The following is a 13,851-nucleotide window of genomic DNA, read 5'->3' as shown; positions in this document are numbered from 1 at the left end:
TTTTTCCAGAAAGGTGGCTTATTGGGTTCTTGTCATGGTGATAACTCTGGCTGACAGTAGAGGATAACTGAGTGGGGAGGTGGTTGCTGTAATTCAAGAAAGTAATGGTGATGCCTTGGGATAGGTCAGACTAGAATTGGCATTTGCTGAGATGTAGTGATCCTTAGAAGATATGGGAAGAGCAGATGAGATGGGCAACTTAAAGTTTTGAATTTGTTATGTTTGAGGGAACGCTTAGATGACCATGTGGTGACATTTGAAATATATTTGGGAGAAGCAACATGGATGTTAGGGAAAATATTGAGTCTATTATTATATTTCCAAATATTTTTCAAGAATGGTGTTAAAGTCATGAGACTAGATGAGACGTCTGGAAGTGAAAGCAGAGGAAGAAGAGAGGGTCTCGTAGGTCCAAACCCCAGAGCATTACATTACCTAAAAAATTGTTCTGAAAGGAGAGTGAGAAATCACCCCAACTTGCCAGACTCTGAAGGACTTCCTGCTACATGAACTACCCAATGCTGGTACACACTGGATGATTGGCCAGCCTCCATGTAAACAATGCTTCAAGGACAGAGTGGTGAACCATGTCTAGGGCTGGGCAATGACATTCAGCTTGGCTGCATGAAGGTCTTAGGTGATGTTGACAAGACTTGTGTGTCATGAATAGTTAAGTAGATGCAGAGGCCACACGTGGATGAGGGCATAAGGCCAGTGCATCTGGAGACATCATGCCTTCTCTTCCAGTTCACCCAGAGCAAATGAAATCTTGTCAATGCCAGGACAAGGCTGTGTGATTCAGACTGTCAGTTAACCTCCTTGTGGCAACACCTGAGTAAGTATTTGTATCAGCAAAGTTATGTTGCACTATAAAACACACTCTATAAAATAGAAAACACACAGTCCTTTCTGACCTACATATTACACAAGAGCAAACTCATAATGTCTGGAAGCACTCTTGTTAGGAAATTCAGTGTGGGGGGGTGGAATATGGGTCTGCCTACCCAAGCTGATAGGTCACAAAGCTATCCCTAGAGGCAATGTTTCACTTAGGAGAACTTACAGACTTAAGTGATTTTGCATTTTATTTTTAAAAGTCTTTCTTGTTTCTCCTTTGATTACTTGGGATGTCTTCCTTATATTTTTGAAAAGATGATAGATACAAATATTCATGGTATAAGGTGTTTCTTTTCTTTCCTCCTTTTTATTTATTCACCATGAGATACAGTTACAAAGCTTTCATGTTTGAGCTTCGATAATACAGTCATCAAACACCCATCCCTTCGCAAGTGCACATTTTCCACCACAAAATCTCCAGTATCCCCCTCCCCATTCCACCCCTTCCCCTGCCTGTGTGGTAGGCAATTTGCACAGTAATCTCTCTACTTTTGTTACATTCGACATTTTGACACTAGTCCCACCACCACTCAAGCTGAAAAGGCAATGCTAGACAACTTGTTTTATATTGCTTGTTATGGATAAAATATAATGTCCCGCGCCTGATCTTGAAGCCGCACGCTTTAGGAATTCTAACATGTTAATAATTAGGGTCTGGAGAGATCTCTGCATGGAGCTGCTTGGTTACAAGATTCGTGTTGTGTGTCTCTGGATCGTGGCCACGTGGGAGCTTAAGTAGACGGTGGCCGTATGTGGGCATCATCTCAGAGTCCCATGGGGCAGGGGGGAGGAGAAGGGTTGGCTCCTCCCCTGTTCCGTGAGGCCTGGCATTTGCCACCACTGCCACTGTGTACCTGGAGCCTTCCTTGAGTTCTAGAAGATGGTGGCCGCTGGGATTCCCAGGGGTCAGGCAGAGGGATGGAACCTGTTCCTGTCTGGAGTGGCCCGGCGAAAGTGGCCTATTGCAAAATCTGGAGGTATCTCTGCAACAGGCTGCTCAGTTCTGAGGTTCGTGTTTGTGCCCAGCATAAGGTGTTTTTGAAATGACTCTGGCACATATCAAAGATTAAACTAGTGTTTGATGTCCACTGATTAGGAGGCCATGTACAGTTTAGCAGCAGAGAAAACAAAATGGTTAATAATCATCTTTGCTCGGAAGGTTCCAGGGACCATTAAGGTCTAAGGTCCTGCCTTAGGGGCTAACTTTAGAATAATTCTGACCCCCACACATCTAGGTTTCAAACTTCATCCCCAGCAAAATGCACCATGACTGTTACTCTACCATAGTTGTTTGTCTATGTCTATATCTGTATCTATAATGTGTGTTGAAACCCTCACAGTAAAAGTGACTTTTGAGATTATGACTTCAATTAGCTGAGAGTACAGAAATCTCCTGGTTATTACTTAAATTTGCGAGAATACCTTACTTGGAGGTCTGTGTGGTTAGGAACTCCATGTGCTTGCCTAGTCTGACTAGTTGGTGTCTATTTTGTTTGGAAAGAACAGTTTCCTCCCTTACTAGTTTCAGTATGGGAGAAGTACAATCTTTATGTAGAGGGCATTCCTCACCAGTGTTTTCGAGCCCGGGACCGCTCCCAGTGATTCTGGACTGGTCAGGCCAGATGGTTAGGTGCTCAGTCTGGCTATGTGGGATTTTTTGACCTGGCAATGCTGGGAGCCAGCAATACTCAGGGAACTGCATGGTGCTGCATATTGAACTTGACCCCTATTGCATGCAAGGCACATGTGCCAACCCTTTTAATTTTCTCCCTCCTGGGTCCTGAGAAGAAAAGGTTTATAGGCAGGGGTTGGTGAAAGGGGGGGGGGTGAGGGAGCAACAAACACCTATCATAGTGCCCAGGTATCCTGTCCTAGCAAGTGTGTGGGGGACAATATGTGTGCTGGGGATTAAAGTCATATGCCAGACAAGCATCTTAACTCCTGCTCCCTCCCTCCCTCCCTCCCTCCCTCCCTCCCTCCCTCCCTCTCTCCCTCTCTCTCTCTCTCTCTCTCTCTCTCTCTCTCTCTCTCTCTCTCTCTCCAATAAACTTTTTAACTAGAATCTTGTGTCCGAAGCTACAACCATATTTAATAATTCTGTCACTATAGTTGATATTTGTAGTATTTTCACTTCCGAAATACTCAGCCCTCAAAAGTTTATGACCTTGGGGCTGGAGTGATAACACAGCGGGTAGGGCATTTGCCTTGCACGCGGCCAACCCAGGTTTGATTCCCAGCATCCCATATGCTGGTAATTCCTGAGCACAGAGCCAGGAGTAAACCCTGAGCATTGCCGGGTGTAAGCTAAAAGCAAAAAAAAAAAAAATTATGACCTTATGACCAATTCTATATATTGTACCAGGCACATTACCATGCAGTTAGCACTCATAGATGCTTCTATGTTCTTTATCATAGCTTCTTCATTCAAAGGTAGCATTATATATATGTGAAAATGTGGTCAACTACACCATCTCCTGGTTGACTACAGATCCATGCTTGACACGGTGCTTAACACTAGCTTCCTGTACTCTTCTATATCCTTAATGCTCACCTTAGTGACTTGCACGGAGTAAATACTCAGCTAATAGTTGCAGAATGAGACAGTCAGCTACTTTTCCCCCATGGTTTTTAAATAGTGTGTCAGAGAGGTGGTAGATGCCTCTATTAGTGAGGTTTCCATCATTTGAAACTTTAGATTTCAGGGACAAGAAAACTTATGTTTTTCTATACCTGAATTTGTTTTGTTTTATTTGGGGGCCACACCTGGTGATGCTCAGGTATTACTCCTGAGTGTGCGCTCAGGAATCACACCTGGTAGTGCTCCAGAAACTATAAGGGATCAAACCCAGGTTGGCCGCATACAAGGCAAGTGCCTTACCCACTGTACTCTCACTCTGGCCTTGCACCTGAATTTTTCTTTCTGTTCCTTTTATCACAAATACTAATTCTCCATAGAAGGTTCTACTTATGCATTTTGGATACTAGTAATACATTACTTAGATTTTGTTTCATTGCAAATTTTCAGTACACACTCCAGTTACTCTGCTTGGGTAATTGGTAGTTTTCACGATAATTTATATTTCTTGTTACTATAATTAATTATCTAATTAATTTCCTGTTATTGTTCTGAAGCATCAATCTCACAAGACGCTACAAGTGGAACTTGTGATAGTGATGCTTTTGCTTCTCTTACTAACACCATTATCTTTGCCTCGTGTTTTCATTATTTCTGGGACACAGATACTCTGAGAAGCTCGAGAGAGAAGATAAAAATTATAATGGTTAAGAACACGAGCTTGGGGCTGGAGCAATAGCACATCGGGTAGGGTATTTGCCTTGCACACGGCTGACCCGGGTTCGATTCCCAGCATCCCATATGGTCTCCTGAGCACCGCCAGGGGGTAATTCCTGAGTGCAGAGCCAGGAATAACCCCTGTGTGTTGCCGGGTGTGACCCAAAAAGAAAAAAAAAAAAGAACACGGGCTTGCCTAGTTCTGACATCTAGATGGGCTACTTGCCAGTTATAGAATCAAGGCCAATAATGAAATCTGTAGCCTTCTACGTCCTCCTCTAAAAAATTAGGAATCAGAAAAATGTACACTTCTTAGAGTTCTAGTGAATATTGGCTGAGATCATGTCTAGAATGATCATATCTAGAATTATCCTGATATCCTAAAACATAATAAATGTTCATTAATTATTTGGATGGGTGAAAACATTGTTTTTAATGTATTGGAGATGCAGTTTCATCTTTTTGAATTGCAGTTACTTTGAATCTGACTGCAAACTCTCTGGGGTGGTTACATAAGCAGACTCATTTGACTGTGCCTAGCTGATGCTTTTTGTCTCCTCTGGCAGAGTCCCACGTTGTCCTGTTATACATCTGTCCCCACCTGGCTCCTACAGAGGTGACCTCTGGCCCCATTAGCCTTTCGTTTTGAAATTACCCTAGAAAGACTATGGTTGTCTCTCGAGACCCTTGGTCTCGAGAGAGAACAGAGGGAAGACTTCCTGGCACAGCATGGGGAACTAGGGAGGACACAAGTGCGTGTCTTTGCTCCAACTTGCTCAACTGTTTCCTGGTGCATTCTCCTCTGCCCTGTTTGGCTTTGCTGGCATCAGCCATTAAGCAAGTCCTCCACCTTCAAACAACTCAGACCAGAAGCAGATCCTGTGATTGCTCAATGCTTTTCTTGTCTCCACCATGACCAGGGATTCGAGGGGTGCTGAGGAAAGGGACAAGGCATTTCTCTTTCCTTTCAAAAAGCACCTTGTTCCTTCTTTCCAGCCCAGAGCCCCCACCTCGAGTTTAGTGGATGGTTTCAGAGCAAAGAAAAGCCAGTTTTGTTAGCATGTCCTTTGGATATGTTCTTGCTTCATATCAAGGCAGTAGAAGTCAAGAATCTGCTTTGTAGGGGGGCTGGAGCGATAGCACAGCAGGTAGGGCGTTTGCCTTGCACGCGGCTGACCCGGATTCGATTCCCAGCATCCCATATGGTCCCCTGAGCACCGCCAGTAGCACTTCCTGAGTGAAGAGCCAGGAGTAACTCCTGTGCATCGCTGGGTGTGATCCAAAAAGAAAAAAAAAGAGAATCTGCTTTGTCAGGCCTAGAGAAGTAGTATAGTAGGTTGGGCACTTGCCTTGCAAGTGGCTGACGTGGATTCAATCCCCAACACTGCACATGGTCCCCAGAGTCCTGCCAGGAATGGTGATCCCTGAGTATAGAGCCAGAAATAAGCCCTGAGCACCACCTGGGGCAGAGGTAGAATATTACCTCTTTGGACCACCTGGGGCAGAGGTAGAATATTACCCAAGTAGTAGTTTGCCATGTATGAGCCTCAGCAATATTAGCATTAATACTACTACTATTATTACTATATGCTATGTATTTTTAGTATATATTACATAATTACTATATATTATGTAATTACTATTATATCATTACTAATAGTATTAATAATAGTATTCATGTGATCTCTGTGATTCTTTTATTTTCCTAAAGCAGTGATTCCTGTCTTTGCATTTCATGGGTAAGAAAATATATTTGTCAGTTTTTAATTTTACCACGAGGGAAAAATGAATTACCTTCTAATTCTACCATGTCTTTTATCTGCTTCTTCCACTGTGGAAAAATATAATGGAAAAAGAACAATAACAGCAACAACAAAAAGACATGCGAAAAGATACTAAAGACCAGTTCTTTTAAAAATGGTCACATTTAGCCATAGGAGAAAACTCAGCCAAGCTGTCAATGGTTGGTTTGTTTAACTGCAGCCCAGAGCTGTACAACGGTGTTTGGAAATCATGGCCTTGGAGTGTCTCTGCACCAAGTCTGTTTCACTGCGAGCTGGGATTATATGCAAAGTGCTTTTAGGAACCAGTTTATAGAATAACACTGTACCTAAATATTCAGACTGAAAGTGTGTTGTGTTGGCCAAAATTTCTGGGAAATTACCTCCACTTGCTACTTCACCGTATTTGAGTAAACGTGGCCTCAGAGAGCCTTTGCAGGAGAAATTATAAAAATTCAGCAGTCTTGTGATCTCATTTTGGATCTCCTTAGGATTCCTCAGCAAGAGGCAATTAAGCAGAGAAAAATTCTGCCTTGGGGTGTGATTTTAATTACTCATCTCGTGTTCCAACTTGACTTTCCATGCTGCCTCTCCTCTCCTTTCCATATCACGGCTGCTGTTTGACAGCTCCACTTCAAGGCTGTGTGCGCAGAGTGAAGCGCTTACAGCCTTGGACGGGAAGGCAAGGCAAACATCGACGACTGCCTAGCGCTGTTGCTTGCGAACTGCGTGGGAACCTCCTTTTCCTGTTTTCTTGCCCCTCCAGCCTCAGTTTTATGACCCGGTGGAGCCCGTGGACATTGAAGGACTGCTGATGACACACCTGAACAGCCTGGATGTGGAGCTCACTCAGGAACTGGGAGGTCTCACTGAAGACGACTTGGTCGTGGTCTTTACACCAAAGGAATGTCGGACTTTGCAGCCCTCTTTGCCAGAGGAAGGGTAAATTATTCTTTATTATTTTTTCAAATATATATATACACACATATATATGCATAGATAATATATGTGTATATATATTATATATGTGTGTATATATATACATATATATATTATATTGATGGGTTTGGGGCTAGGGAGATGACTCAATGGCCTGGAGTGCATACTTTGCTTGCAGGATCTTACACGGTCTCTTGATCACCCCTGGGAGTAACCACTGAGCACTAGAGAATATAGCCCAACCAGTTCACTTCCTTAAAAAATAGATGGGTTTGGGGGAGATAGTACAGCAGGCAGGGCTCTTGCCTTCATGCAGATGAACCAGTTTCGATACTCTACATTCCTGATGGTCCCCTGAGCCCCACCAGGACTGATCTCTGAGCATGGAGCCAGGAGTAAGCTCTGAGCATCACTGGGCATGGCCCAAAAGAGAACAGAAGTAGATGGGTTTTTGTCATGGCCATGCCTGTTTTCAATAAGAGGAGTAAATGCCTTTATACTAGACTTTCTTTTCAAATAACATTACTTAGACCCTTTAAGACATGGGAACATGTAGATGGTATTACATCTACACATAGATGATTTTAAAGTTGGTTTGATAAGGGGCTCTGAGAAGCTCTGGGGGGAGCGGGGCTAAGCCAGTTAAAAAGATGCAGTGGGACAGAGGCAGTGCTGTAGAGGAGGCTTCAGAGCCAGACTACCTGGGTATCACTGGCTACCTGAGACTCATCTCCGGGTGAGTCACATGACCTTGCAAAGTGTCAGTTTCTTCTCTTTTTGTTTTGTAAGTGTGAGTTTCTAGATTTGTAAAACTGTCAGAATCATTGAAATGCCCGCATACAGAAAGATTTCAATGGTTCTTACATGAGAGATTGAGTCAAGGCACAAATATAAATTTAATCCAGATTCATATTCATGGACCACCTAGGGCATGATTCAGCCCAATTCACTGGGCATCTAGTATGTGTTGGGCATTGGTATTCAGGGATGGATATGGAAGAGTTTTTCCAATGAAGAAAGTTTTGTCAATGGAGAACAATGGGAAGCTCCACTGAGTAAATGTGTTAGTCACTGTCTTCATCCATGTAGAATCACAACCAAATGAAGTTCCTGCTTGCTTCCATAGTGTTACTTGCACTTTTCTTTTTGTAGATTTAAAATAACTTTTTGCTTGCATTTATTTTCAAAACAAAACTCAGGCATGTATTTCTCTGAAAATTTTTGACCTTTTGATCTTCCCACAAAAATCCCAGAGTGGATCTCATGATGTGACACTCTGATATACTCATTCTATTAGGATTTTATTTTATCACTGCTTAAGAAAACTGGATAGAGGTAATACAGTCTTACTATAATCCTTTCTTCTCTTTCTTAAGTAGTTATATTTTCACATAGAAGATATGATCATGTATTTAGTGTTTGCATTTTGAAAATCCTCTCTTCCCAAAAAACAAAAATACTGTGATTCTTTGAGAATATTTTCCCCTGATATCAGTTCATTTCTTTTTTACATGTGACTTTATATACAGAATAACCTTTATTTTTACCTTCAGTGAATAATCACTTATTTTATTTCTTTTTTTCAAATTTGGTCATCAAGTAAGGTCAAATTCTTGGTAAAGCTTGTTTAAAAGACAACAAATATAGTGGGAAGAGTGTTTTTAATTTTTGAACTTTGAAACTTTTTTATAGCTGCAGTTTTTGGTGTTTTATTGGGGAGTCATATCCAACTGTACTCCAGGATAACTTCTAGTGGTGCTTGGGAGACTATATATGCTACCAGGAATATCTAAAAGATACCTTAACCTCTATACTACTGAGCCCAAGGCCAGTTTCTGAATAAAACTTTGTCTTATCTTGTCCCTACTATTTCAGTTGTTGCCAAAACTGAAAACTAGGTGGAGATGATATGGTCTTATTATAATCTTTTTATATAGTTATGGTTCAAGGAACTGTCATCATCAGAATAAGTAGCTGTTAACCCCTGCCATCCCCCTGCATCTAGTCCCAGTGTTCCTGCTGAGCTGTGAGAGTGTGGGTGTAATGAGCCTGTGCCCCACAGGTAAACTGCCTGACTCAAGTCCCTGCTTCACCATTCGTTGAGTGATTTTGAACAAAATTCATATCCTCTAATTCTGCTGCAAAAGGAAAATCTGAGTAGCCCCTGCACCATGGACTGATGGGAAGGAATTAAATCAGTATGCGTCAAATGATTACATCAGTGCCTAGCGCATAATGAATGGCGCATACATGTGAAACATCACATGTAGGTTTTATTATGTACCACACCCCCTCTTCTTGGTTATTCAGATAGTGGCTGATCTTAAACACAGCTATCTTCATTTGCTCCACTTTTAATATCTCCACTTCAGGGTGAGGGAATGGAGGTAGAAGGGTTGAGTAACTGGCCCCAAATCACGTAGCTAATAGGGAACAGAACTGGGATTGGGGCTCTCAGGGACATCGTATCAATTGTGGTATTTCATCAGATACTAATAGCCCACCTCCCCTGCCCCCCAAAGACAGATACCACTTCTGAAAACAAGAAGTAAAAGTTTGCAGCAGGGGCTGGAGCATCAATACAGTGGGTAAGGCACTTGCCTTGCACATGGCCGACCTGGGTTCAATCCCTGGTATCCCCAAAGGTCCCCCAAGCACTACCAGGAGCAGTTCCTGAGTACCAAGCCAGGAGTATCCCCTGAGCATTACCAGGTATGGCCGAGACACCAAAGCAAAGCAAAGCAAAACAAAACAAAACAAAATGTATTGCATTTATATAGATTTCTCTCTAGTGTCAACACAGCTCTGCTGGGAGTAGCAACAGAGCTTTAGCTTCTGATTTATTTATTTTCCACTTATTATTGGAATTATTTTTCATCCTAAGATTCTAAAGCACTTGAAAAGTATCTCTCACGATACATCCCTATGCAAGCATGATAGAAATCACCTGAATTCACGATTACCAGGTAAACCAGGGCCTCTCAATTCTTCGAAGTCTAAGGTAACTGTCCTCACATGGTTACACAGGAGCTCCCATACACACAAATTACCACTATGACAAATTGGTATTTAAATCTATTTTTCTCTTGTTTTCTATGTGATTAAATGTAGTACTACCTATCTTGCATCGGAGTGCCCTCAGGGACAGATACAGTTTAACAGGATTCCCTAAAATGAAGAAAAGCCAAAATTGGGCTGGAGACAGAGAGAGTACAGTGGGTGGGGCTCTTGCTTTCCTCATGGCTAACCTGGGTTCGATCCCCGGCAGCCCATATGGTCCCCAGAGTCCTGCCAGGAGTGTTCCCTGAGCACAGAGTCAGGGGTACGCCCTGAGCACAGTCAAGTGTGGCCCAAATACAGGAAGAAAGGGAGGGATGGAGGGAGAGAGGGAGAGAGAGGGAGGGGAGAGAGAGAGGAAGAGAGAGAGAGAGACAAAGTAAAACTTTAATTACCTTCAGACAGTTGAAGTAAATGAATAAAAACACCTGTTGCAGTTTTCATCATCATGGATTTGAAATCATGCTATTCTCTTTGATTATGATAAGAGGTTGTTTCATTGTTTCTACTCAGAAAAAATTAATTTGCTTCATCTCTTTCTCACTAGGGTTGAACTGGACCCTCATGTCAGGGACTGTGTTCAGACCTATACTCGTGAGTGGCTAATTGTGAACCAGAAGTAAGTTTTGTTTCTTTTTATATACATATTTATATGCATATATTAATATTTAAATTAATAGACTTTTAAAAGAGAAGCTTTAGGCTTACAGAAAAAATGAGTTAAAAGTATTGAGCATTCTTCTACAATTCCTGGGCCCCCAACACTTCTTTTTCCAATTATTGACATTAGGTTTTGGTTTGTTTAAGTAAATTTTAGCAAGGAGGCACATTAGCAGTTGTAAAATCCATGAATATTAACGTTTCAATCATATCTTATACCACTCCCCTGTTCAGATACCTTCTAAGGTTTCTTACTTGCAGTGTTCACTAGAAACTCTATTTGCTCATCTTCCAAGGCCTTCCTGATGTTGCCACACCCTGTTGAAATGTGTCTTCCTGAATTCCTGACCATTTCCTCTCTTCCGAGTCTCATTCCTCTTCCTCATTCTTCTACCACCACAGAACCAATCTTTTGCTCTTGCTGTACATACCCTCCATTCTTTCAGCCGGCTGCTGAGACCTGCCTCTGGCTTACGGGTCGGATGACATTTCCTGCTTCTTGTTTTCAATTGAACTGCCATTCAGGACTGTTTTGCTGAAGGGTGGCTGAGGGATGCAGTGCATGCGAGGGATTCCCCAGGGTGCCCTAACTGCTGAATGGCTCCCACGTTTCTTTGTCCTCTCTGCAACTTTATTTGACTTACTTATCCTTTCTTAGATCTTGCTTTGGTGCCGTACATTTGTTACTATGAAGGGGTCCATATTGATGTATCATTAATGGGCATGGTTTAAATTAAGGTTTACTTCTTTTTATATTGTGCATTCTACCAGGGCTGCCGGATGTTGCATGTACCTGTCACTGTAGTGTCAAACAGAATACTCTACCATGTCACTTTTCCCTGAGCCGATTCCTTAACCTGTCTCTTTGGTTTTACTACATTCCTCCATTTCCCAGGCTGAAATGTTGTGCGCTTTCACTGGGTAATGGCCCACTGAATGGGTTTACCAGCTTGTTGGTGTACAGAAGAAGATACATTTTGAACATAGAGAACAGACCCACTCTTTTATTTCCATTTTAATTCCTAAGGGAAAGATTTCATGAAGCGAAACTGCTTCATAGTCAAAGGTTACAAAATTCAGTTTGTGACAAGAAATAAGCAGCTTGCTAACCTCTTAAAGATCCTTCTTTCCCTGGTTACCTAAACATTCTTTGACATTGTTTTGATATTTTTATCTCCATGCAACAAACACAGATGCTCATTTCTCCTAATACAGATATGTAACACACAATCAAGTTTATAGCCTATATGGTAGGTGTAAGTGAGGCTTCTTCCACTAAAGAGAAAAAACAAACTTTCACTGCTTGACATGATATAAGTAGTTTGAAATTCTGATTCTCTTACTCCTTCTATATATGCCAATCAACTATTAGGGGATAAATGATGAAAGACTATGGAGTCAGGCTTTATCCTGATCCTGGAAATGTGCCTTTGAGTTTCTGCTCATTTTTTTTGAAGTAACATCAGTATGAAAACTATTTTCAATAGCTGTGAAGGAGAAAGCGTGCCTTGTAAAAAGTAATTAAAAGAAAGAAAGCTAGATGCTAATCCATCATCTGTTCTAATGTGAAAGGAAAACACAGTTTGCCAGGTCATCAAATAAGATTACGCCTTGCTGGTAATAAAGAATAGATTTCAGAACAAGTTGTTCTTAAGCTTTTAAATGTTATAATTAGAGATACTTTCTGAGTACTAAAGTTCTAAAAAAAAATCTGAGCAGGAACAGTAAATAGATAAGTTCATTTTACTATGTTTGGTTTTATTTTCCACTTGGGGCACTGCACTTTTTCATTCCCAATGGTAATTTCTATTGGAATATTCTTTTAGTCTCTATGTTGTACATTATAAGAATTAAATCAACTACTAATAAAACTCATTGTAGATATTTTAGAGATTATAGTGAAACTGAAGGATAAAACAAGTCACACAATTTCATCTGCTGTACTATCACTTCAGCCAGTGACATAGAATTTTTGAACTGTGTTTCTTTGTTCAGACTTACTTACTTACTTATTTACTTCTTACTTCAGACTAAGTAAATTGTAAGACTCTTGTGTGGTGTCCCTTTTCCATCTTCACAGGAAGTAGTGATTACCTCTTTGCTATTAGCTGTTCTTCTTCAACCCAATTTTAAATTATTAATATTTATATTAACATTTATTTAGCACTTAGATGATTCTGCTACCCAGGCACATCAATATTACTGGAGTTGCATACCCTATGATTTTTTTCTCTTTGAAATAAATTTCACAAAGGGTAATTTCGATGTTTAAAGTCATCCATGATTTAAGTATTTGGAAAGAATATATCAGAAAAGATATTAACAAAATATACATAAATCTTCAGGAATACCAACTATTGTTAGCACAATAATACAGCAAATACCTCACAAACTTGAGGTCCTGGGTTAGATCCCCTGTACCAATTACCTCCCCATCACAAATAAAGGAATCATGAATCATTTTTCAGTGTTTTGTTTTTGTGCTGCTAGAGATTGAACCTAGGGTCTCCTACCTGCAAGACAAGTGTTCTTCCACTCTATCCCCTAAGCATAAATGGTATCTTTTAATAAATATCTATTTTTATTTGTAAAAAGTCTTTTATTTGAATTTTCTTTGGTAATTAGATTAAATGTTTTCCCTGCCCCCACCTCCCACATATCCCTGATATTCTTGTTAGCTGGATGTGATTTTTTTCCCTTGGTGCTCTTCATATTCATAAATTTTATGTGTATTAATATATTTTTCAGGACTTTATTGTGTTTTAGACTTGCTTTTTATGTTTTGTTTGTTTGGTTGGTTAGTTTTGTTTTTGGACCATACCTGGCTATACTTAAGACTCATCCCTGGTTATACACTCAGAGACTCACTTCTGGTGGGCTTGGGCGACCATATGGAGTGCCAGGGGCTTGAATCCGGGTCTGCTGCATGCATGGCAAACCTCTACACCCTGTACTATTGCTCCAGCCCTACTTTTACTTGTTAAAGAGAATACTCCTATGTCTATCATCTATTATTTACTTCATATGCAGTATGTTCCTAACCTCCAGAATTATTTATGTAATCAAATCTCTGTTCATAACTTTCCTTATATTTTAAATTTTTTGCTGTCATGCTTAAAATTTTATTTACGGACCTATTGTTATTTGCTAGGAAGTTTGGATTAAAATTTGAACTCATACCATAACCACTTAATTGTTGCTTCTGTTCCCTTGTATCTCTTTCTG

General features: G+C 40.8%; 1 protein-coding gene across 3 annotated transcripts in view; it reads left to right on the top strand.

Moving 5' to 3' along the window:
• The window catches only part of DOCK8 (dedicator of cytokinesis 8), a 245,233-nt gene that overhangs the window by 68,870 nt on the left and 162,512 nt on the right, over nt 1-13,851 (top strand). For all 3 annotated transcript variants that reach the window (XM_055144883.1, XM_055144873.1, XM_055144887.1), the window contains 2 exons: nt 6,737-6,912; nt 10,514-10,585. In XM_055144883.1, the coding sequence (XP_055000858.1) occupies nt 6,737-6,912; nt 10,514-10,585 (248 nt within the window). The remainder of the gene's footprint in view (nt 1-6,736; nt 6,913-10,513; nt 10,586-13,851) is intronic.

Source organism: Sorex araneus, chromosome 1, assembly GCF_027595985.1.
Source record: "Sorex araneus isolate mSorAra2 chromosome 1, mSorAra2.pri, whole genome shotgun sequence".
NCBI lineage: Eukaryota > Metazoa > Chordata > Mammalia > Eulipotyphla > Soricidae > Sorex > Sorex araneus.
Note: the sequence above shows the minus strand (reverse complement) of the source record. Positions and strands in the feature narration are given on the sequence as shown.